The sequence below is a fragment of the Embiotoca jacksoni genome, unplaced genomic scaffold, assembly GCF_022577435.1.
Source record: "Embiotoca jacksoni isolate LCO1_2020_lvr unplaced genomic scaffold, fEmbJac1.0.p SCAF_4, whole genome shotgun sequence".
NCBI classification, from domain to species: domain Eukaryota; kingdom Metazoa; phylum Chordata; class Actinopteri; family Embiotocidae; genus Embiotoca; species Embiotoca jacksoni.
In genome coordinates, this window is record NW_027185392.1 from 7,468,881 (window position 1) to 7,490,890 (window position 22,010).

General features: G+C 41.9%; 2 protein-coding genes across 4 annotated transcripts; one reads left to right on the forward strand and one right to left on the reverse strand.

The window, feature by feature from the left end:
* Window positions 1–20: 20 nt before the first annotated feature.
* adamtsl7 (ADAMTS-like 7) lies at window positions 21–7,273 on the forward strand. The gene is made up of 12 exons (XM_069166760.1): window positions 21–155; window positions 786–915; window positions 1,072–1,247; window positions 1,393–1,498; window positions 2,532–2,720; window positions 3,059–3,188; window positions 3,791–4,013; window positions 4,497–4,670; window positions 4,842–5,015; window positions 5,104–5,283; window positions 6,056–6,200; window positions 6,900–7,273. The coding sequence occupies exons 1-12, from the start codon at window positions 21–23 to the stop codon at window positions 7,052–7,054; spliced, it is 1,917 nt and encodes a 638-aa protein (XP_069022861.1). The 3' UTR covers window positions 7,055–7,273.
* A 1,661-nt stretch (window positions 7,274–8,934) lies between these two features.
* ptpn9b (protein tyrosine phosphatase non-receptor type 9b) lies at window positions 8,935–20,625 on the reverse strand. Of its 3 annotated transcripts, none has more exons than XM_069167243.1 (13): window positions 20,559–20,625; window positions 17,386–17,529; window positions 16,837–16,926; window positions 16,467–16,591; window positions 15,717–15,822; window positions 15,489–15,599; window positions 14,491–15,398; window positions 14,266–14,362; window positions 13,710–13,779; window positions 13,000–13,078; window positions 12,737–12,887; window positions 12,296–12,503; window positions 8,935–11,624 (listed from the first exon to the last, which is right to left on the reverse strand). In XM_069167243.1, exons 1-13 carry the CDS (start codon window positions 20,589–20,591, stop codon window positions 11,401–11,403), a joined length of 2,346 nt encoding a protein of 781 aa, XP_069023344.1. In that variant the 5' UTR covers window positions 20,592–20,625; the 3' UTR covers window positions 8,935–11,400. The 3 variants fall into 3 exon arrangements, with proteins under 3 accessions (XP_069023344.1, XP_069023345.1, XP_069023347.1); XM_069167244.1 differs by lacking the exon at window positions 20,559–20,625 and adding an exon at window positions 17,645–20,409; XM_069167246.1 differs by lacking the exon at window positions 12,737–12,887 and having other exon boundaries at window positions 11,485–11,624.
* Between the last annotated feature and the right edge of the window lie 1,385 nt (window positions 20,626–22,010).

Consider the following 22,010-nt stretch of genomic DNA (forward strand, 5'->3'; position numbering starts at 1 on the left):
CTTCCTCCCTCAGTCTCTCCATGGCTGGTTTGTGGCAGCAGCTCTGCTCCCTGTGGCAGGGTCGAGCTCTGGTTCTCCTCCACCTCATCTGTCTTCTCTCCCCAGCCTCAAGTGCTCTTCCCTGGGATACCAAAGCTCGCTCATCCCCTCTGGAGGTAAGTCATCTACATTGTCATGGGATAAAAGGTAAAAATGTAATTTATATGCAGCAAAAGAAATACTTGGCTGAGTTATACCCTTATTTTGAAATGTGGAAAGAGTGAGTCGCTCTTATGCCCACTACAGCTATAATTCTTTAAAATTGGGGAGGGGGGTTTAGACTGCCAGTTTGTTTTAGAGAATCTCGTCTTTGTCACTCAGGTTAACTAAACACTGACAGATCAAGCTATATCAGATCGTAGATAAAGAACCAAAGAGAATAACCCATTAAGAGAGACATAACATGAACATAAAAGAAGAGTTAAACTGGAAAATGGATATTCATGTAGAGGAGGAATGAAGAGGAAGATTAGAAAGGTTCCCCAACTCAAACCAACTGTTGGACTGGGTGTGCTACGGGAATTCCAGTGAATTGGAGAAGAGGGTGGGTGAGTTAAGATGAGAGAAAAAGAGCAGCAATGTCATTCAGTGGAATCTATGATTATTGTACTGCTGAAACATGGTCGTGATGCTGAAACCCTGGTAAAGAGAGAAAACAGCGGGTGTCTGTATACATATGAACAATTGGACGCATACAGTGTTTGTAGTTTGTGCGCATAGAAGTGTGTGAATGTGTGTGTTGGCAGGAGTTCGAGGTGGTGAAGGGGAATTTCTCTAGGACTTTCCTCCGCGTTGGCTACCATAAGATTGTGGAGATTCCTGCCGGAGCATGCAACATCAGCATTATGGAGACAATAAAGAGCCGGAATTATCTGGGTACACACACACACACGCACACGCACACGCACACGCACACGCGCACGCGCACACACGCACACACGCATGTACACGCACACAACACCGTATCTAATGACAGAAATATTTCCAGAATGACAAACTCTGGAGTGATTGATGAACATGGGGATTTTCCAGCTCTACAGGCCCAAAGTGGCATCTCCATCATCAATGGAAACTGGGTGATTGACAGGCCTGGCATCTACACGGCTCTGGGAACACAGCTGACGTACCGACGACCCAATGAAATCCGCTCTCGCAATGGAGAGTCCATTACTGCACCAGGGCCACTGACTGAGGACCTGCATGTTTATGTGAGATGCACAATGACACACACACACACACACTGGCAATAGTTGCATTAACATCACATTCTTCCATGTGTCCTGTCTTTAGATACACATATACAAACACTATTTGGCAGGATGCCATTCATCTCTCTTTCTGTTTCTTTCACAGCTGATCTACCAGCAACCAGGTCCTAGTTTATATTATGAGTACAGTATGCCTTTAAATACACACTCCACTCCTGAGCCTGATACACCATCTGATATCCTGCCTCTAGGTGAGAGCACTCACCAACATATATACACATAAACTGCATTTGAGTGACACAAAATACTCAAAATATCATTGTCTCATACTCAAGATTTTGATTTTCCTAAGGGATCATAACACATAACAGATGCCCCTGTTTGTGTCTACATGCACAGAACAATGCTTGTGTGTGTGTTTGGTTCAGATCTCTGCAGGCTATCAGTAACGCCAATATGTATCATTTTCAGCTAAACTGTCCTTTTGAAAATTTGATTAGGATTTCAATAAAATATTTGATACCGGCAGGCCGCCAAACTTTGTTCTGGCAAAGAGCATTGCCAGACAGACATTGAGTCAATAATCAGTCACTTGGGTCAGATTATATTTCATTACCTAATATCTAACCTTTATTGAAGAAATAGCTTCATTTTGAGGGATCTCTTAAATTATATCCCACCCAAAGTAATGATAATCTAAATAAGTCACTAATTTCCTGGTTAAATCTACATCCTTAACCATTTTTTACAAACAGGCCATGGAGCAAAACATGCACCTGTGGGTAATGTCAAACTCCAGCATTTAAAGGCCACCATCAATTAAACTTAACAAATACATGGTAAAAATGTAACAGTTGTTTTTTGTTCCATGAGGTGTAACCAGAGCTAGTTCACCACCAACCAGAATTAATTTTGATTGCTGTAAATAGCTCTTTAATTTACTTTTTTTTCAGTGCAGTAACATAACATATCTAGAGCACAGCCAGGGTTCTTTTTGGTTTTAGTATGCAGGCCAACTGAATAACATTTTCGGTGTTTTTCCAGCGTGATTACACTCAAAACCTGCTTAGAAAAACATCATGTACACCCACAAAGTGTGTGAAAACACATCTGATCACCTCTACTAAGTAAAACCAGCTGTGTGTGTGGGGGGGGGGGCATTGTGTGCAGGGCCTTTAGCACTTTCAATACATTTTGAGTTATATTATATTCAAAGTTACCCCACTTCTTCCCTGGCACGTGTAACCATTTTCCTCCACCTCACAAACCTTCACTGTCCTGTAGCTGAGACAGTAGGTCCATCCCACCTAGATAAGAGGATGGACCAAGACGACATCAGCAACAACGACATCATCAAGGAGACTCCTCATCCCAACCAGGTTTCTTCTGACCCCAGCCTGAACTCTGAACCTCCTCCCACCTACACCTGGACGAGGACTGGGCACCCAGAGTGCAGCACGACCTGTGGCACTGGTGAGGAACAGCATATCAGTCAGGATAGTCACACAGTGAATTCACTAACAGTCTGTGGGCATTTATGGGTTCATTAAGAAAGGAAAAAAAACACACAAATAATAATGAAATGACACAATATCAAAGATGGCACACACAACCATATAGAAAGCTGTTACTATTAACAGTCACACCTCCAAAGCAATTTCTCACATCGCTGTTAAAATACTTTACGTCATGAAAAATACTTTATTTTCTGTCAAAATATTTTTGGTATACAGTTTTTCAGACAAACACACACTCACCTGTTTAGTCTTTCCGTTCTGTGTGAGTGTGTTTTTGTGATAACACTTTTCCAGGCAAGCGTCAGGTGCTCTGGGAGTGTGTAGAGAGGGATTCCCACACAACTGTTCCTGCTGACCTCTGTGACCCTGCCACTGAACCAACAAACCGGGAAGAGGACTGCAACACCCAGGCTTGTCCTGCGTAGTGAGCAACACACACACACGCACCTGGTCTCCCATACTATTAGCTGTAACACGTGCACAGAGTGAGACACACAGACCTATGATGTACACTGTATTAGTTCCACATGGTGCTGTGACTCTCAGGGTGATCTTTCACACATTCCAGCCATAAGTCAGTCGAAGTCAATCACCCTGACTCACTTTGGTGTGGCTTTGGTTTTCATGTCTTGTGGTAAATACTACCATCGCCAAGATGTAGCGGCATGTAAGTGCATTAACTGGTTTGGGTGGGAGTCTGTCAGATATTTTGCGCACAGTGTCAGTCTGAAATATATATATATAAATATGTTTCTTGTAGGGAATGCGTCTACAGCACTGCAGCTTAAGTAGAAATAGAAGAAAAGACATCTGAACTTGTGAAGCACAAATTGAACTAGATGCTCTGTGACTGACTACACACAATAGCTGTGGTCAAAATGAAGACAGACAGCTAGGACATACTGCGTGTGGAGAAGGTTGTTGTTAAACTTAAATATCACCATGAAACCACATTTGCTGAGATGTGCTGCAAACTGCACTTCATTTCCTCCAACCCTCTCTATGTCCTCTGTGATTGGCTGACAGCTGGGATGTGGGGGAGTGGTCGGAGTGCAGCAGGATGTGTGGGCCTGGCACTCAGCATCGCCAGGTCATCTGCAGCCAGGTCACCCACATTCAGGTCGACGGCACAGAGACCTCGGTAACCTTGGCACTGGAGCAGTGCGGGTCGTTTGAAAAGCCAGTGACCAAGTCCGTATGCCAGCTGAAGATTTGCAGCCAGTGGGAGATACGATCTGAATGGAGCCCTGTGAGAAAAAAAACACACACCTCATCAATACTACTCCACCTGTATTTTTCAGTTGAGGAGAAAGAGTCAAATGAGCAATAGGCCACAATAATGTGAAAGTCTTGTATTGTACAGACGCTTTAGCAGCAGATTGTAGGCTACTTCAAATCAAAATCAAAAGTACATTTGAGAAATTTAGGAATATTAAAGTTGAATGCAAATGTTAAGAAACCCAGGGCATTCGTCAAAATAACAGTGTATTAACATTCTTCGTCTTAAATTTCATTAACTTTCAATTCATTAACTTAAAAAATTAAACAGTAAAATCACAGCTTGCTTTATGTAGCCAGGTAAAAAAAAAAAAAAAAAAAAAAAAATCTCTTTTTTCTTGATTTAGGAATTTTACCCTCCTCTTCCTTGCAGATCACTTGAAGTTCTGAGATATTTTTGGGTAGTCTTGCAGGAGGTTTAAGATACATGTCTGTCGTACCCGTTCTCCTCCAGTGTTCAGCGCCATGTGGAGTGGGCCAGCGCAGCAGGGAGGTGGTGTGTGTGAGCAACGCGGGTGATGTGGAGGACGATCAGGAGTGCAACATGAACCTGAGGCCAGACAATCTCGAAAACTGTGACATGGGAGTCTGTGCACGCAGCTGGTTCACCTCCCTCTGGAGCCAGCAGGTAACAACTGTTAAGAGAGTGTGTGTGTGTGTGTGTGTGTGTGTGTGTAGGATGAGTGTTAATGTAGTGTGGGGATAAACGTGAAATCATGTTAAATTTTTGAATTGGCGCCAATTCAAAGTATACATGGGTGTGTGTGATATTCCTCTGTGTGTGTGTGATATTGCTCAGTGCTCTGCAGAGTGTGGTATCGGTAATCGATCCAGGACAGTAGTGTGCCTGACGGACCACGTGACCGACCTCCCTCTAGACAGCTGTGAAGGGGAACGCCCACCAGAAGTGACATCATGTGACTATGGCCACTGCCAAAATCGTCTGGAGTGGTATGCAGGACCTTGGGGCCAGGTAATTCACATACACACATGTAGCACTCACTCACACTATTAAAACAATATCCATTTGAAGTCACACTTACGTGTTTGGGTAATTTAAGTGTTCTGCAGAGTGCGGTAACGGCGCACAGACCCGGAGCGTGGCTTGCATTTTCAACAACAATGGCCAAATGGAGGTTGCGGACGAGTTCAAATGTTCCAGTCTCTCTCAGCCAATCACAGCTCAGCCCTGCAGACTGAAGCCATGTGGCGTCCAGTGGTATGTCACAGACTGGAGTGTGGTAAGTGTCATAAAGTCTCGGGCAGTATGTTTTCAGGTTTTGTTTGTCTGTCCAATTCTCATGAACGCAATATCTCTAAAAACATCTCAAGGGGATTTATTCAAACTTGGCACGGACATTCACTCGGACTCACTAGGAAAAAAAAAATACAAATAATAAACTGATTCGATTTTGGGGGTCAAAAGTCACTGTGACTTTACAACTGCCCCTACATCTTAAAAACACCTTGAAGGAATTTCTTCAAATTTGGCACAAACGTTCACTTGGACTCAAAGATGAAAAATGTAGCATTTGGTAGCTGAAGGTCAAAGGTCACTGTAACTTCACAAAACACATAGTAGCCATTACTCAAGAATTTTTACAAAATTGAAAAAATTCACGCAAATATCTGATAGGATGAAATGACAATGTGACGCTATTTAACAGCCAGCAGTTTAAAGGTACACTTCACAGTAGCATCATAATGGGGAAGGGAAAACTGACCATATTTCACTTTTGGTCAGATACTGAATCGGTGACACTAATCTTGGGTGTCCTCTTTAAACCTATTGTGATCGTAGACGTAGATTTTCTGTGCTCTCTGGTTTAAGATGTGTGTGAAGAATCCCACATTTTAAAATATGTATCAAGCTGCAACATGGGATTGAAAATGTTCGGTAATGTTACATGATTTTCCATAAAATGGTGTCCACGTTTTTATATTCAGTCCTCAGATTAGTTTGTTTTTGTAATCTGTCACTTCTGCCTCTGCTCTCGCTTTCTATCACCTCAGTGTTCACGCTCGTGCAACGGGGGCTACCGTGTGCGTGAGGTGCGGTGTCTTACTGACAACATTGTCCCAAGCGACCATTGTGAACCCAGTTTGATGCCGGAGAGTCGAGAAGAATGCAACAAACAACCCTGTCCAGCTGAAATAAGTAAGTCTGCCAAGTAGTATTGTACCACAGCAGAAAGAATGTGCATGGTGTGATCAGAAAAGGATCAGTTGGGTCACAGCAAGGTCAGAAATAACCTGGTAGGACTTAGATTTGTCTGTGATGGTGTCAAAGTGGAGATAATGTTATCATCATTAAGATGGCTGTCTCAATCAGCAGGAATCAAAAGATAGGAAAGAAACGGGGAGTTTTTTGATGACTTATGACTGAAGGAAACACTCTACCAACAAGATTCTAACATGTATTTGCAATAAAACTAGTTTTAAGAGATTAGTACAAGAACATTTTTCTTCTTATGTTTTTCACAGATTTTAAAGAAACCGTTTTTCACGATAAAAACAGCTCAGTAGGGATCTCAAATTACTAACTTAATATGTAGCTTTCATTATGTCAGATGAACATGATGAAACTTTCAATCTAATTTCTACTAAACAGATTTAGGGATTGACTCATGGTTTGAGATTTGGATCATCAGATTGGATAATTTGGATTCTGTACTGAACGTGGAGGACAAAGGAATGGATTTGTAGCGTGTGAGATCACAGCATCATTTCCACCAAGACATGATGTGACCACCCTTCTGTCAGCTCCGAACAGGAGAGTCTCGTGAATAACAATGGATGAAAGCATTAAACTGTCTTTTTCTGAAGTTCTCTATGTTGTTCCTCTTTTCCTTCGCAGATCCTTTATGCAGCAATCAGTATCATAACTGTATGGTGGTGGTTCAAGCCCGACTCTGCGTTTACCCTTACTACAGAAGTGTCTGCTGCGCCTCCTGCTCTCATGCCCAGAAAACGTACCCCAACTCGTTTCAGAAGAACCACATCCGCAGGTGAGGCTGCTGATTCGGGAACGTTAAATTCACTTCAGGTCATGTCTGAAAGAACAAGCATCAGCTGCTCCTTCTTTTTTACACTCACCACAGCTTGAATACTTTAGTTTAAGTAAGATCCTGTTACATATGACACCAAACTGAATGGAAATTGGCCGGAAACTATTAACTTCATGTTTACATCTGTGTTTTTATTCTTAATGTAACTTCAAACTGGACTGGTCACATTTGATCATGTACTTGTATATTTATTCTTAATAAAGCGTGTATAACCTCTGGTTCTCAGCTGTTTTTTTTTATTATTATTACAGAGGTTGCAAAAAATATTTAACTGCTGCTTGTGGTCTCAACCCTCCAATGATTGAAACATTAATAATCTGATAATTTGCTGAGTTTATATAGGCCTAGATTTACACGGAACTCGGTGTAACATTTGTAATTAGAAACAGACTGAAAGTACTAACAACTAACAAACTGTACTATTTAACAGCTAGGAAATGAAACTTTAATTCAGGTGAAGAAATTTCATTACTTGAGTAAAGATTAGATTTTTTTTTTTTATCGCTACCCGATTCAGGGCCTGATTTACTAAAGGTTTGTGTATGCAAAATCACGTGCAAACTCCACACCACCTGCAAAAAAAATGTCCAAACTGATCTACCAACGACGTGCAGTGAGGATTGCGTCTTTTTAAATGTGCAATTTAACACACATTGTCCATTTTGCATGTTTGCCTGAATGCATATGTAATATTGGGCGTTTCTACTTGAAAGGGCAAAATACTGGGAGGGAACATGCAAATACATACATTCAGCACCTGCAAAAATATTTACTAAACTTGAAAGTAGAAATAGGAGAAGTGATTGCGTGTGTATTTTTAGTACGACTGAAAGACATGTATTAATCAGATGCGCACACTAGGCTGCTCTTATTATTGTGGTGAGAAGGAGACGCAGGGAAACCAAAGAATACGCAGAGAACGTGGTTTTACACCCGTGGAAACATTTTTGATGTCAGAGGCATAAATCATTCAGACATATCGTTTGTCCAGCGATGACATTTCCGAGTTAATGAACTGAGTGATGATTTAAAACCAATACCAAGGAGGAGCCACGCAATAACAGCAATTAAGAAAAGACTTCTTAAGACCCAGCATTGTCCTGCCTCTGGGTCGTTCCAGCGTACCGCTGCTTGGATATCCCGCCCAGCCCTGTTGGTCAGGTGTGCTGTCACAGGTCCTCAATGTGTCCCGCAGAATTCACAGGTAGCTTCATGAGGTTCACGAGCACTCGCAAGACACTGAATGAAAACCAAGTCACCTGCTCATCACAGAAAAAGCTGGACCTGCTGATCGGTGTTTGTCGGAGGAATCTCATCCACCATCCCCCCCAATATCTTGCCACCTTTTCAGAATTTCATCTTTTTCTTATTCCCACGGCAGATTTCCTCGCTGATAATCTCCCATATAGCGTTTTGTTCTTGTTATATTAATATTTATCCATTTCAGTGAGATCAGTTTTCCTTTTGCGGTCGTTCTGTGTTTTTCACGTGTGGAATCACTTTAACATGCAAATACCTCATTTAAATACAGCGATTTGATATCAAAGACGCAATTACTTTGAGTAAATCACCCTCAAAACGCCTGCAAAATAATCAATAATCCTACAGCTGTTTTCACTGATTCTCCACGAGGAAAAAATAGTAACTTCCTTTGGACAAGATTTGCTTGAACTAAATGTTCAGGAAGATGTTCCAAAAGCACCTGTAGTACCTCCTTTCTCTGAGAGGAAATTCATAATTCCCACAAAAAAAACCCACAAATGGTGCAAGTGTTCATGTAGCAGATTAAATCTATGAACCATATACAGTCAAGAAGATATCACATTATTTTTTGTATTCTTTCAAGATAGTAAGACCATTGCTTTAATGGGACAGCTGGGCTGACAGCATGTAAAAGGCCATAATTCAATCACATCAATTTAAAGCACAGAAAGAAACATTAAATGAACACCAATGACAAATGCACATTGCATTCTCTGCTTCTTACAAAACAAATTAAAAGTAGCACAGGGACCAGAACGCCCTTACATACATACTCTGCCAGTTTTGTAGCTATACATGACCATTAGTACTGTTCCCATGGTGCTCCGGAGTCTTTTTGTGTCCGTGGATGCAAGGCTGCATTGGTAGGTTCATGCTTGTAGGCTGTTGGGGAGGTGTGATAGGAAAACAAATGTTTAGGGTGAGCCTGGGCCTTTGGCATTGAGAGATGCATGGTCCACATTCACCAAAAAAATATCCATGTAAGTCTCGACTAAGTTGCTCGGACACCATTACCCCAAAAACATTCAAGGCTCTCTTTCCATGCTGATAAACTTTCTAATATATAGATATATGTATTTATATGAACAGAAATGGCCTATTGTCTTTTTTTCTCTTGATATCTTTTTTTTTTTTTTTTTTTTTTTTTTTGCTTTATCCTTGGCATGGGGGACCAGACAGTCAGATGTTAATGTCATTATTACTGAAGAGATGATAAACTCTCTAAAAACAGTTGTTAGCTCCTCCCACCTCCCCCACCTTATTGTCCTAAAATTGAACAATCACCATTTATACAAGTCAATTCTAAAAATACTATGGCAAGTGACATTTTCCACCAAGTTTTCATTGTGAACAACAAAAAATATATTTCACTCCCTGTCCGATTTGTTCAGCTTATCAAATGCAACAACTGGTCTGTTTTTCTTTGTAGCATCGTACCAACATTCACGGATTTCAATATTGTAGAAGTTGTACAAAGACATAAATACAGTAGGATACAATACAGTAAAAAATACAAAATAAAGTTGATATAGTTTTTTTTTTTTTTCTTAAATGATAATTTACCAGAGGCAAACCCAGAAACGGATTTTTGACACTAGGCAAAAAACACTAGAATTACCCCCTGAGGTCAAATGATAAAAGAATAGCCATGTCTCAAACCAGAGCTCGCTCCCAGATAACTCACTACTCTCTTGTTATTTGTAAGTAGTGCGCTATGTACAGGACTATAGGCAAAACGTGGGTGTCCTGTGTGACACATAGTCAATGTGTACTATGCAAGTGCACTAGTTTGGGTGTTATTACTAAACTAGCGAGACATTTAGCTAAGGAAAACGTGAAGGCACAATTATCTGAGGCGGAATACACCTCAAGAATCAAACACAACAGTTGTGGTATCAAGGGATTTAAAAAGAGGGGGAAGGAACAGGAGGGGACATGAAACAGTTTCAGGTATGGGTCAGGTCTGAGAACGACGAGGCAGTGAATCAAGTTAAGGCCAAATTACTTAAGATCGTCCAATCAGAACGCTCCAACAGTAAGGATGATGTTAGACCTGACAAATCACAGAGATTTTCATTACAATATCAGCTTGAAACCAGAACTCTTTTCTAGATTTTGTCACAGCCTGGTTCGCTACATAGGATTTTTTTTTTCTCACGGTTAAGTCAATTATATTAAACAAGGCTTTTTTTTGCTCCTATTTCAGAGTTTGTTATTATGCACAATAATGTATAAATGTATCTTACAAGAATATACATGGGCTTCAGTCTATAATATTTCATTAAGGAGTACATCCAAGCATTCAGGGTGAGGACTTTGGCTTTGAAAAGTTAAGTCTACATATGCACAAATATGAAACACACATAGAAAATGCACCATAGAAGAAAAGTAACATATAAAATAAAGAAAAAAATCAAATGGAAATTGACTAAATGGCTCACACACTGATCTGTCACATACAACCACTCTCTCACGGAGAACCATTTTCTCGAACAAAAACAAAAGAAAAAAATAAATGTTTTCAAGTTTCACCTTTTCATCCCCCTCACATCTTATCTGTAATCGCAGACTTGTTCAGAGATGAAAAGGAACGAGAAATACAAAAAGGAACATTGACATGGAGAGACTGAGGGGTCGGAGGGCTTCAAGGGGTAAAGTTCAAGTTTGTCATTCCTCATGTGCAAGTCAATATAAAAATGCTACAACTCGTACAACGCTTTTGTCAACAAAACAGATTCAGGGCAGGCCAAGTCCCCCTGTAGTTTGCTAAATAAAAAGGGGCTCGGAAATTGGCAGGCCAGCTTGCTCATCAATGATGCGACGCACAGTCTCCACTACGCTCTATTTTCCTCTCCAGCTCTTCGCCTCCTCCGTCTATTCACTCATGTGGGGGAAGAGCAACTGTGGGAGTCTGCCGTCTTTTGTCTCTTCTCTTTGCAGAAGAGTCATCTCCTCTACTCTGAAACTCCTAACTCTTCTGCTCTTGTGACGTCTGCTCAGGCCGACTACTCATTCACCTCGTGTCTCTCACTCGCTGTCAGTCTCAAGGTCGGAGTCAGACCACTGCACCGGGCTCAGTTTGCCGTGCCGCTGGGCATACTCGATGACTGCTGTGTAGCAGAAGTAATACTGGTCCCAGGTCTGGATGCTGAAAGCCCTCTGTGTACGCATCCGCCGCACCGTCTGATGGACATCTACCGTGCCGATGTCCTCCAGCAGGGACAGGCAGATGTCCAGTGTGCAGAATGTGCCTAAACAGCAAGCGGGGGAAGGAGAACAAGATGTTACACACATATAATAATTCCCAAATTGTTACATCAGTAGGTCACAGTAAATAATCAGTACTCTGTGCCTTGATCCGATACACCCAGCTAGTTCTTAGTGAGACCTCATTTTGCCTTCAGAGGGGCCTGAATTCTTACTGGCACTGACTCATTTGCACTTGATTTAATAAATGTAAACACAGTGGACGGGCCGGTGCAATTGCGCTGAGCTCTGACTTGACACTTCTCAAATCAGAGGCTGATGATTTGTATCTTGCTGCCTTCAGACGGCTGCATGGACTTAATGAACTGAAGAATGTGCTGTACAGGCAATATAGGAATCACTCATTTATAAATCCATGCAGGCTGCTTTACTGCCGTTCAAGCTTCAAACACAATAAAATGTATGATTTTACCCTTAAAATTGTATTGAATGGAATTCAACAACTTGGGTTTAAATAACGCTTAATTTTTTTGGATCATTGCTTTTGTTAGAGGAAAAAAGTTTTGCAGCAAAAGATTCATGTAAAAAAAAAAAAAACATAAATTGAAAGTTTTGTGTTGGTGCTAAAACTCATCAGTGAGTGCTGAAGTGCGTCTGATTAAATGCCCAATAAATCTTACGAGAAAAGTGTATTTGAGCTCCATTCTGTTTTTACCTGTACGACCGATGCCAGCACTGCAGTGCACAACCACAGGGGGCCCCCCTGGAGCCCCCCTCCAGCTGGACCCCAGGCTCTCGACTGCAGCCTCCCTCCTTTGAAGTACGTGCTCACGGAAGTCCAACATGGCAGAAGCACTCTTCGGCACCCCAAAGTCTGGCCAGCTGACGTAGAGGTAGTGGCACACATCCCGTCTCTCTCCAGACTAGAAGGACAGGTCCATTCACAGATGAGAAGAATAACACATTGGACTATTTCGTTTGGCCTGGCATGTACGAGTTTGTAGGTTTTTTCTTGTCAGGATATATGATATATTACAAACTGAGAAATTCCACTGACAATCACACAACCTAAAGTCGTCGGTGTCAAATCATGTTCTCTTTTTCAGGAGTTTAAAACAACTCTAAATGAATCTGAATGAGTTTTGGTGTGATTTACCTGTGTGTTGTAAAGTTCAAGATGGGAGAGCTTGAAGTCTTGAAACACCTGGATGTGTGTGTTCCTGACCAAGTAGTATCCGTGCTGTTCAGTCCTGCCCTCCTCTAGAGGCCAGTACTGACCACATTTGACACGCCCACGCTCCACCACCCTGAGACACACAGAGTTCATGGATATTTAGACAATCACGTCCGTGTTCAAACCCATGTTGTAAAAAATCCTGACAAAAAACCTTGTTTCAGGTTTCTAAAGTGGAGTCTCACCTGGTGGTCATGACAATGATAAGTACCATCTGTTCCCACACCATCCGCCAGAAGTCACCAAAGGTTTTTGGCAAAGGACCTGAGGGGCATGAAAGTCTGTCAAGTCAAGGTAACTCCAGACTGCATCCCTGAAAGGTCTGAGGACAAAGACTAGGCTGGGAGAAGAAAAAAAAATATACATGCTGCATGGAGAAATACAGCACTGTGCCAACGTTAAGGCACTTTGGAAGTTTAGACTTTTATCCATCTTGCACCTCCATTAGGGAGGCATGTGATGCACATTGCAGTGGTCCCGAAACATAAATAAATAACTATTTCAAGGAGTCCTGCAGCAGATAATACAGCCTTCCAGAGCCCTGATCCTAACAACATCCAGTCAGTCTGGGATTACATGAGGAGACAGACGCAACTGAGAGAGCCTTAATCAATAGAAGATCTCTGCCAATATTTTCCCAGACACTTGGAACAACTTGCCAGTAAAGTAGCTTAAGAAACTGAAAGTGTAAATAGAAGAATTGGTGCTGCAGTAGAGGCAAAGAGCGGCCACAATACATTGATTTGACTTTGCTGGTTTTCTTCTGTTTAATGCACTTAAAATTACGTTAATTGACAAATAATGGAGTTATTTTAGGAGTCATAAAACATTTGCACAATACAGTATATAAAAAGAATAAAAGGTAGGGAAGGAGTTCATGTGAACAGCTGCTCACCCTGAGTAGCGATGTAGGCGTTTCTTGTCTTGTACCCATCCATGAAACTTGCATTAATGTAATCTGATGTCTGCAAAACACACAGACCAGAAGGTGTCAGGATCTACCGCCAGGAGGACACCGACTATTACTGTTGATAAAGTTGCACCCACAAATCTGCATGCAGTAAATAGCTTGGGATGGTAAACTTAAGACTGGGGTCACGTGAAGATTTTAAAATACACCAAATAATATGAATTCACAGCAGATTCAACCTCCAGTTTGTTTAAGTAGTAGGATTCCGTTCATTTTACCCAAGTTACTCATAATGCAACACAAACTTTCTATATTTTCGTCTACAGGGAGTCTTTTGCTGATTATCTGAACATGGTAATCATTAATTACAAAACAAAATCCAGTTAATCCATAACATGATACTTTCTTATGAAAAGATGAAAGAGAAACTGAGTCGGACTGCAGCAAACATTTGTAAACGTGTCTTTCATCCACAAAATAAGAACCTTCCTGACTGAAATTTGTACAGAGAACACAAAAAATATGAGAAATGAATCATTACCTCATCCTCATCGTCACAGAGCTGGCAGAGTCGCACTCGTGACTGGTCCAGGCAGAGAACATCGCTGTACCTGTTCTTCATCTGGTTGGACAGTTTCCTGTAAAAAGGCAGCATCGACTTGAACATGAGGTCACCTGGCCAACAAACTGTGGACTGATGTGCAACTGTCACATCATTTCTGTCACCAGCCGAGAGACACAGAATTACGAGTGTGAGGAGTCTTACTTGGAGTAGTCGAAGGAGCCTGCAGGTGGCTCCTTGCGGATCTCCTCATACTCCTGATAGATCCCCTTCTTCTTCTTCCTCTTCACGTACTCCACCAGCTCATGCACCGTCATGCCTCCCTGCTCTGGCATGTGAACAGACGCCTCCATGCAGCGGTTCTCCTCGTCAGGACCCCACGAGGAAGACAGCGGCGGGGACTGCGAGGAAGGCTGGTGGGGTGGACGAGGCAGAGATTTCTGAGGCAACGGGGGCACCCCTTCCTCCTCTTCAGCCTCCTCGTCGTCCTCCTTTTCGCCCTCATCCTGAGCCCTGTTAGCAGAGTCTGTTGCGTTGCCGCCCAGAGCGTCCTCATCGACTTTCTGTGAGAGCGGCGTGTGTGGGGGGGTGTCTGACTGGGGAGGAGCTTGGCAGCCGCGGCCGTTCATGTTGGCGTTGGGGCTTGAGCCGCTAACAGCCACGTTGGCTCCGCTCACTGCCGTGCCGTTCCAGTGTTGGTGGTTCCCCTGCGGCCGGTCTGCAGCAGAGTACGGGCTCTGTTGGTACTGGCCGAGGCCTCGAGTTCTGCTCTCAACTCCACCGCAGTGGTTGTGTGGGTTAGCATTGCTATCGTCGTAGCAGTTGGAGTTGGCCACGGCTAGCTCAGGGCCTAACTGTGTATTTATATGGGTGTGAGACAGTGTGGCACCGACGCTTGCGTTGCTGTTCTCCAAGCTGTAAGAGCGCAACAGGCTTCCCACGCAGTCGTGCGTGTCGTGTTCTTGTGCGTCACCCTGAACAGCGTTTGTGTGAACGTTAACACAGGACTGGATCCAGGCCACGTGGCTGTACTGGGATGTCCCACCCAGGTGCTCAGGGAGGGAGGAGACCGGGATGTGACTGGCCAACTCATGAGCTTTCACCGTGCAAACCTGGCGACCGGATAAAAGAGAAAACATTTTAAAATGACAAAAATCTTCCACATCGTGACATGAAGCCGTGATGAAAGTAGAAAGAAATACCCTTTCTCTCAGCTTCTCGCGCACAAAGAGGCGGAGAACCGCAAAAGGTGCCCGAAACCAAAGAGGTGACGACACGATGAAAACACATTTTAGCCGTGCTGGAAACGCCCCCTGCAAAATCCAAACAGACAGACGAAATGATGCAACAGTTGTTTTGTGTTTCAGAGAAAACCCCAAACTACAAGGCAGGAACATGAGAGAGCAACAGAGGAGGCTTCTTATTTTTACCTTGAGCAAATTGAGAATCTTGACACAGAGCTCGTAGTCAAAGTTTCCATAACTGGAGTTGGTCATGTCGTAAATAAATATGAGTCCATCTCTTTGAGTTTGTCCACTGAAAAGAAATGAACAAGATTTAATCAATGAAAAGACGCTTGGCTGAACATCACATTTTCAGAATAAATCATTGATTAGGTACGTTTCATATAATAGTTCATTCTCATTTATTTATTGATGAATGAGTGGGCTGTTGTAGCTTTGGATGTACCACTTTTTGTTTTCTGGTTTGATCTTTGTTTATTAACCACTTGGTGACTCTGCCGAAACTGGTACTTGCTGATGGACTTTTGTTTCAATAAAACTTTTTGTTAATTCCTGGGCTGTTAGATTTTAGTTCTTGTTTTCTCGTGTTTTGTAGATGCTTGCTTTCATTTCTCTTAAAAATAAGAATGTAACTGACAAAAAAGAAGCTTTCTATAACAAATATATATAATACCGGTGGGACATTTAGCAATAAGACATAGTTTTGAATCAGAGTCATTTGATTCTTTTTTTATCCAGGTGTTTGCAGGAAAGTAAACATAAAAGTGTGTGGGACCTGACTTTAATGTTTAGTAGCAAGAAAATCTGAATTAGAAGATGCAGACTAAAATCAGTACGAAAACAAATGAACAATGATAGAATGAAAGAAGCAGGTGAACAACAACGAGATAAAGTGAGAGAGGAAATAAATGTATGTCTAAAACATAAGGCCTTCACCTCTCTATGGCTTTGTCCAGCTGATAGATGATGGCCTGCAGCACAGCTTTGTGGGTGGTGACATCTGGACGATGGAGGCGGGCAGTAAAGAGTGCGAGAGCAGCACCCTTTGCATCACGGCCAGGCTGGTGGGAACATCAAGAAGTCATCACACTGTATACACCAATAATTGATTGAACAAAACTGATGAGTTGACACCATTTCTATTCATAACGAAACACAAAACAAAAGCACACCCGTGCACAGGACCAGCCACAAACACACACAACTCTTTGTTGTAAACCTCTTTCTGGGGATCCAGCAATGTAACTGAAAATGATTAGCTGGTGTATATTTGCGTTAAGTGTCTCATAATCGCTTCACTACTCACCAGGACTGTAAATTTGCCGCTGAGCAGTTCAGAGCGTAGCGGCTCCTCATCGGGGTTGATATTGAAGATGCCCTCTTTGATTCTTGTGTTCTAATTTTGAATACATGAAGAGACAAGACAGAATAAAAAGGGGGGACAGATTATTTTGCAGCTGGTTTAGTTTCTTAAAAATGAACAGCTCAATAAATGTAATGACATGTTTCAATTACATTAACATTTGTATGTTTAAAAATGAGTGATATAGCGTATCATCAACACAATATCTTGAGACCTCGTAATTTCTTCAAGAAAAAAAACTCAGTTTAAAAAAAAAAAACAGTTACTAAGAAGTTAGTCCATAGGACAAAAACACTTGGAGGAGCTGACTGTGTCAATCTGATTTCTTCTATTTACAAGCAGGTTTGTGAGTAATTTAATTAATATTTTAATTCTATACACCGCCTGTGAAGGTATTTACAATGCTAGTCAGACTCCGAGTCTTTCAGTACTAATAAAGGTCAGAGTCCAGTGGACGTCTCAGTTTTGCCACCAATGGAAACAATGCTGTACCTTGTAGGCTTGGAACAGATCGATGGCTCTGGACACGTCAAACTTGCGGGCCATAAGAAACTTAACGGCCGTAGGTTGGGAGACGAGCCCAGCGCTGTGAGGCTGCTCCCTGCTACGCACCTCCCTCAGGAACTCCTCCACAGCCTGTGGACACGAGAGAAAAGACGGACAGGAAAAGGTGAGACGGTGGCTGATGTAGTCAGAATAAAACAGGGAGAAGAAATAGGTCAAATAAAAAAACATTAAGCTTGTAACTTACGGAGCAAAGCGATAGAGAAGACAGAGGGAAAAGATGGGGATGAAAACTGGCATGAGGAAATGCACAGATTTGTCAGTCCCCCCTCAGCTTTGTAGTTCTTTCATTGCCTAAGTAACAAGTGTGTGAAAAAGATGGCAGCAGCAGGCTGTGCCACTGGAAGAGGCTGCGGATGAGAGCACTCATATGCAAAGAGACAACAGTCAGTTTGTTGTCCATTAAGTGGGCTGCAACTGCCCTCCAAGTTTGAAACCAGCAAGAGGAGAATATACAGATGGGTACCACTGAGCAACTCATCAGCTACACAAAAAAAAACCTCCATCTACTTCTCATATGTTGTGGATATCAAGAATAAAAATGAACAGAAGTAATTCCCTATAATTGTTTTATTGGCAAATGTGGGAAGCCAACCAGATCCTGAAGCGTCTAGTCTCATGATCAAGTTTGTTATTAGATGAATGCCCAAACAGAAGACGCACTCAGTAAAGATATAACTGTGTGAAAACAGCACCTCTGCACCTCTTTTTTTTTTCCCTGAATGTGAATATTTAGTGCAGAACAGAAAGACAGAAGTAATTCTTTATCCACAGTGCAGAAAGGTTTTAAAATCCGTCTCAATGTCTCGGCTCAATAACATTTGTGACACTGTGACATACTCTGAATAGTAACCCGACAACGCTGTGAGTGGATATATCATGAAATCCAGTGTAGGCAGCGTTTTCGCGACCATTTTAAAGCTTAGATGCAGCACTTAAGCCATTTTTAGATTCAAACTCACAATCTCATTGATCCCAAGAAGGTCAATTCATTAGCAGCTTACCCAGTCCAAAAACACTTAAAACACTTACAGGGTAGTTCAGCCATACTTTAGAGGAAACAGATCAATGTATCAACATACATATCATCGATATAAGTAAACGAGCAGTGCCACATAAAAATAAGTTATAGTCCCTACAAGTAACTGAGTTTACCCAAGGTTTTGGGCACCTCAAAATGTATGTAAAATCATTGTGGAGAGCATCAAAACTAACTAAATTACTTTTCCCAGATCAAAATGGTGTAGGAACTTTTTGTGTGAGTGAGTGAGTGTGTGTGTGAGTGTGTGGGCTCCCAAACAAGACGGCAACAAGTTGATTACAGGAACTACCTAAATCTACATCCGTTTAGTACTGCTGGTGTTATACCCAGTTCAGCCAGCCAGCTCAGATTTAAATGCACCTCGTGAGTTGCACCTCTGCCAAATAATAAATCCACACTGACTTTATTTCAGGAGATCTATGAATCAAATTGTTTTATCAGCCATTTTGACTTGAAAGTGTGAAGTTTATACATTTTACGAGGACCTAAGCTCTAATAGTAGACGATGCACTTGTTCACTTATACAGAATGCGCATGCATCTCTTAACTCTCAGTAATGACACGACACTTCAAATCAAAGTCTGACAGTAATCAAATGTTGTTGTTTTTTTTTTTATCGGCACATACTTTATTTGATCAACTTTGACAGAATGAATCGGACGCCCCACATTCATTTGTCCACATTTAAGAACCTAATTTTAGTTTAACCATCTGAAATCCCAAATTATGCTTCAGAACACATTGAAAAAGATATCAGTAAAGATATTAAAACGAATATGGTGTCACTATTGAGAAAAAAAAAAACAACTAAAGAAATACCGCTTATTGAGATTTCAGATCACTGAACACCATTGATGACCCTGAGGAAGAAGATTATAATGTATTTAAACGGTGGGCCTACAACCAGAAATCATTACATCGTCTGTCCTTTAGCTGCGAGTTCAGCAGGTGCACACAAGTCTCCACACGGCGTGAAACGATGGACGTTAACTGGATGTTGGGAAGTGATGTTAACAAATCTGAGAGAAAAAAATAAATAAATCTGCAACTCTGGACAGCAGTCAAAGCACATCCTGCAATTTATCTCACAAATAAGTAAAACCGTGTCGGCGAAGAGTCGACAAGTTGACTTTGAAATAACGCCGTCATCTCAGTCGCTGCGTGACATTTTTTTTTTTTTTTTTTTACTGTTCCGATCCGCTTCAACTTTAGAAAGTGACGGCAACAACAATACCGGGAACCGGAGGGGCATTTCTCTGGACCGTAAATCCGGCGGACGGGACGCGGCTGCTTATGTGGCTCACGGCGAACAACTCGTGTCGCGCGAATCAAAAAAAAAGTCGTGCTCGACTGTGTCCGCGGTGAATGAAACGACACTACGGCGACCGAGGCGATCATTCGTCGGTCAGTTTTGATCAGTCCGGTATCTGGTTGTTGTTGTTGTTTTTTTTTTGTGTGTTTTTTTTTTTTTAAAAAAACGCCTGACAAGACAGCTGTCGAGGAAATTTCCCTGCAAGTCAACAATAGCTGTTAGCATTAGCTGGCGGCTAGGTTACATGTGGTTAGCTGGACGGCTAGCGACGGCGTTAAGAGACAAACTCGGGAGCCTCGAGTTAGAAAAAAAAAAGAAAAAGGGGGGCGAACCGGAGGAAATACAACATCGCCGTTAAACGCTTAACATGCTGCGGTCAAGTGTAACGCTGGGTTTAGCGAGAGAGCGAGTATTCAGAGATGCGCTGCCGGTGAAATGATCACCCCACCTCCTCCTCCTCCTCCACCTCCTCTCCTCTGCTGCCATCATGCTAACACACATGCTAACTCCTGTCAGTCGACTCCGGACGGGCCGGGGGTGTTTACTACACCGCGTCGTTCCCACGGACAACCACGTGACACAATGTCTAACATCAACTGCCCGGTTAAGAGAAGAAACTTGAAGTTTACATGTGTATACGCTGAACGTGACGGAGAAGATAAAGGTGAGGGGGGGAGGTGGGGGAGAGAGAGAGAGGAAAAAAACGAGAAAAAAACACACAAAAAAACCCCATCAGGAGACCCTTACCAGCTGCTCCTGAGTTGTCAGGGCTTCCGCCATCTTTGAAGCCTCCACAACGTCGCAGCGGGCGCGCCCACCAGTTGCGCGCTCACGAGGCGGAGAGCGAGGCCACGCCCATCCACTGGAAAACACTCGGGGGGGGGAGGAGTGGGGGGGGGGGGGTTAATAATCGGAGTCTGACTTGGTGACTGAACGTTTATAGTGAATGGATAGTAAGGTTAGGTTAGGTAGTTACTTTATTAATCCCCAAGGGGATATTTTTTTTCGCTACAGCAGCATACAGGAAGCAATAAGATAATAATAGAATAATAAAAAGCAATAAAATAGCAGTAAAAAAAAATATTAAATATAAAATGCACAGTATATACAGTACAGTATATATCTATATATTATATACAAACAACCAAGAAACACATGCAACAGTGTTATTGTTGTGTGATGGATTTTGCCAGAGGTGAGTTATTGTATAGTCTTATTGCGGTCGGCAGGAATGATCTCCTGTATCGGTCCTTGTGACAGCGGAGCTGGAGGAGTCTTAAGGCATGCTATGCAAATTATTTTATAATTGATTGAGAAAGAAAATAGTGTGTGTTATCTCTGAGGGTTGTCCAGTGTTATTACTAGAGAGTACGTGATCAATTCCAGCTGTGCATTTCCTGCAATGATGTATCTGCTGTGAAAAAGTCATAAAAGATTATTAAATTGAGATAAGTCTTAAGTATCAGCAAGTTTACTAATACTTAGGATTTCTTAAAAAATAAATGACAACAGACATGACGTCACTGTTTTGATTAGGTAGGCTATATCTCACAGTTAGGACAATTTTTCCCTGTTTATCTATCAATCAACTTCTCCTTCTCACAACTTATCTAAATACATTTACAACAAGAATGAACATTGTGACATTTTGAATAGTTAACACTAACGTGTCACCGAGGCCGGTACAATTGCAATTTTAACAATGAGCAACTGTCACTTTCTAAACAAAACAAGAGCAGAGAAGATGAGAGGAGTCAAGATTGACCGTCCCTAAACTACGCAAATTTCATGATCTTTGTGAGTCTTAAAATATTCGGTGTAGCCCGTGTGCTTACTGTTAAGATATAATGTTTTTCTAATTTAAAAAAAAAAAGTATTTATGATGTTTGCCACCCTTTGTGACTTTTCTTTCTTTTAGACGGTATGTAAATGCAGGGCTGTTTAAGGAAATTTAATTGGTCGGCTGTTGCAACCCTGGTAGCTGGTGTGGTGGGTGATTGAGGGACTCCCATTTAATTAGTGCAATTAAGTCTAGCTCCGTGCTCTAACGAACTGTTAGATTAAAGCTAACCAGCAACTGTTAACTTTAATAGTTGCTGGCGAGCTTTCATTTACAGACTAACTTTTGGCAACATGATTATTTTGGCCAATGTTGCTTCTGTTCATTTTTTTTTTATTATTCAAAGGTAAGGCTGAGTT

What these genes read in the sequence shown, in the direction of transcription:
- adamtsl7 (XM_069166760.1), top strand. Translation starts at nt 21, where the DNA reads ATGGCTGGTTTGTGGCAGCAGCTCTGCTCCCTGTGGCAGGGTCGAGCT. An exon ending in CTGAGGACCTGCATGTTTAT is followed by an intron (nt 1,248 to 1,392) that starts GTGAGATGCACA and finishes TTTCTTTCACAG; the next exon opens with CTGATCTACCAGCAACCAGG. An exon ending in CAGCACGACCTGTGGCACTG is followed by an intron (nt 2,721 to 3,058) that starts GTGAGGAACAGC and finishes ACACTTTTCCAG; the next exon opens with GCAAGCGTCAGGTGCTCTGG.
- ptpn9b (XM_069167243.1), bottom strand. Translation starts at nt 20,591, where the DNA reads ATGGCGGAAGCCCTGACAACTCAGGAGCAGCTG. An exon ending in CGCCTACATCGCTACTCAGG is followed by an intron (nt 13,079 to 13,709) that starts GTGAGCAGCTGT and finishes CATGCCCCTCAG; the next exon opens with GTCCTTTGCCAAAAACCTTT. An exon ending in TGCTGGCATCGGTCGTACAG is followed by an intron (nt 11,625 to 12,295) that starts GTAAAAACAGAA and finishes CTTGCTGTTTAG; the next exon opens with GCACATTCTGCACACTGGAC.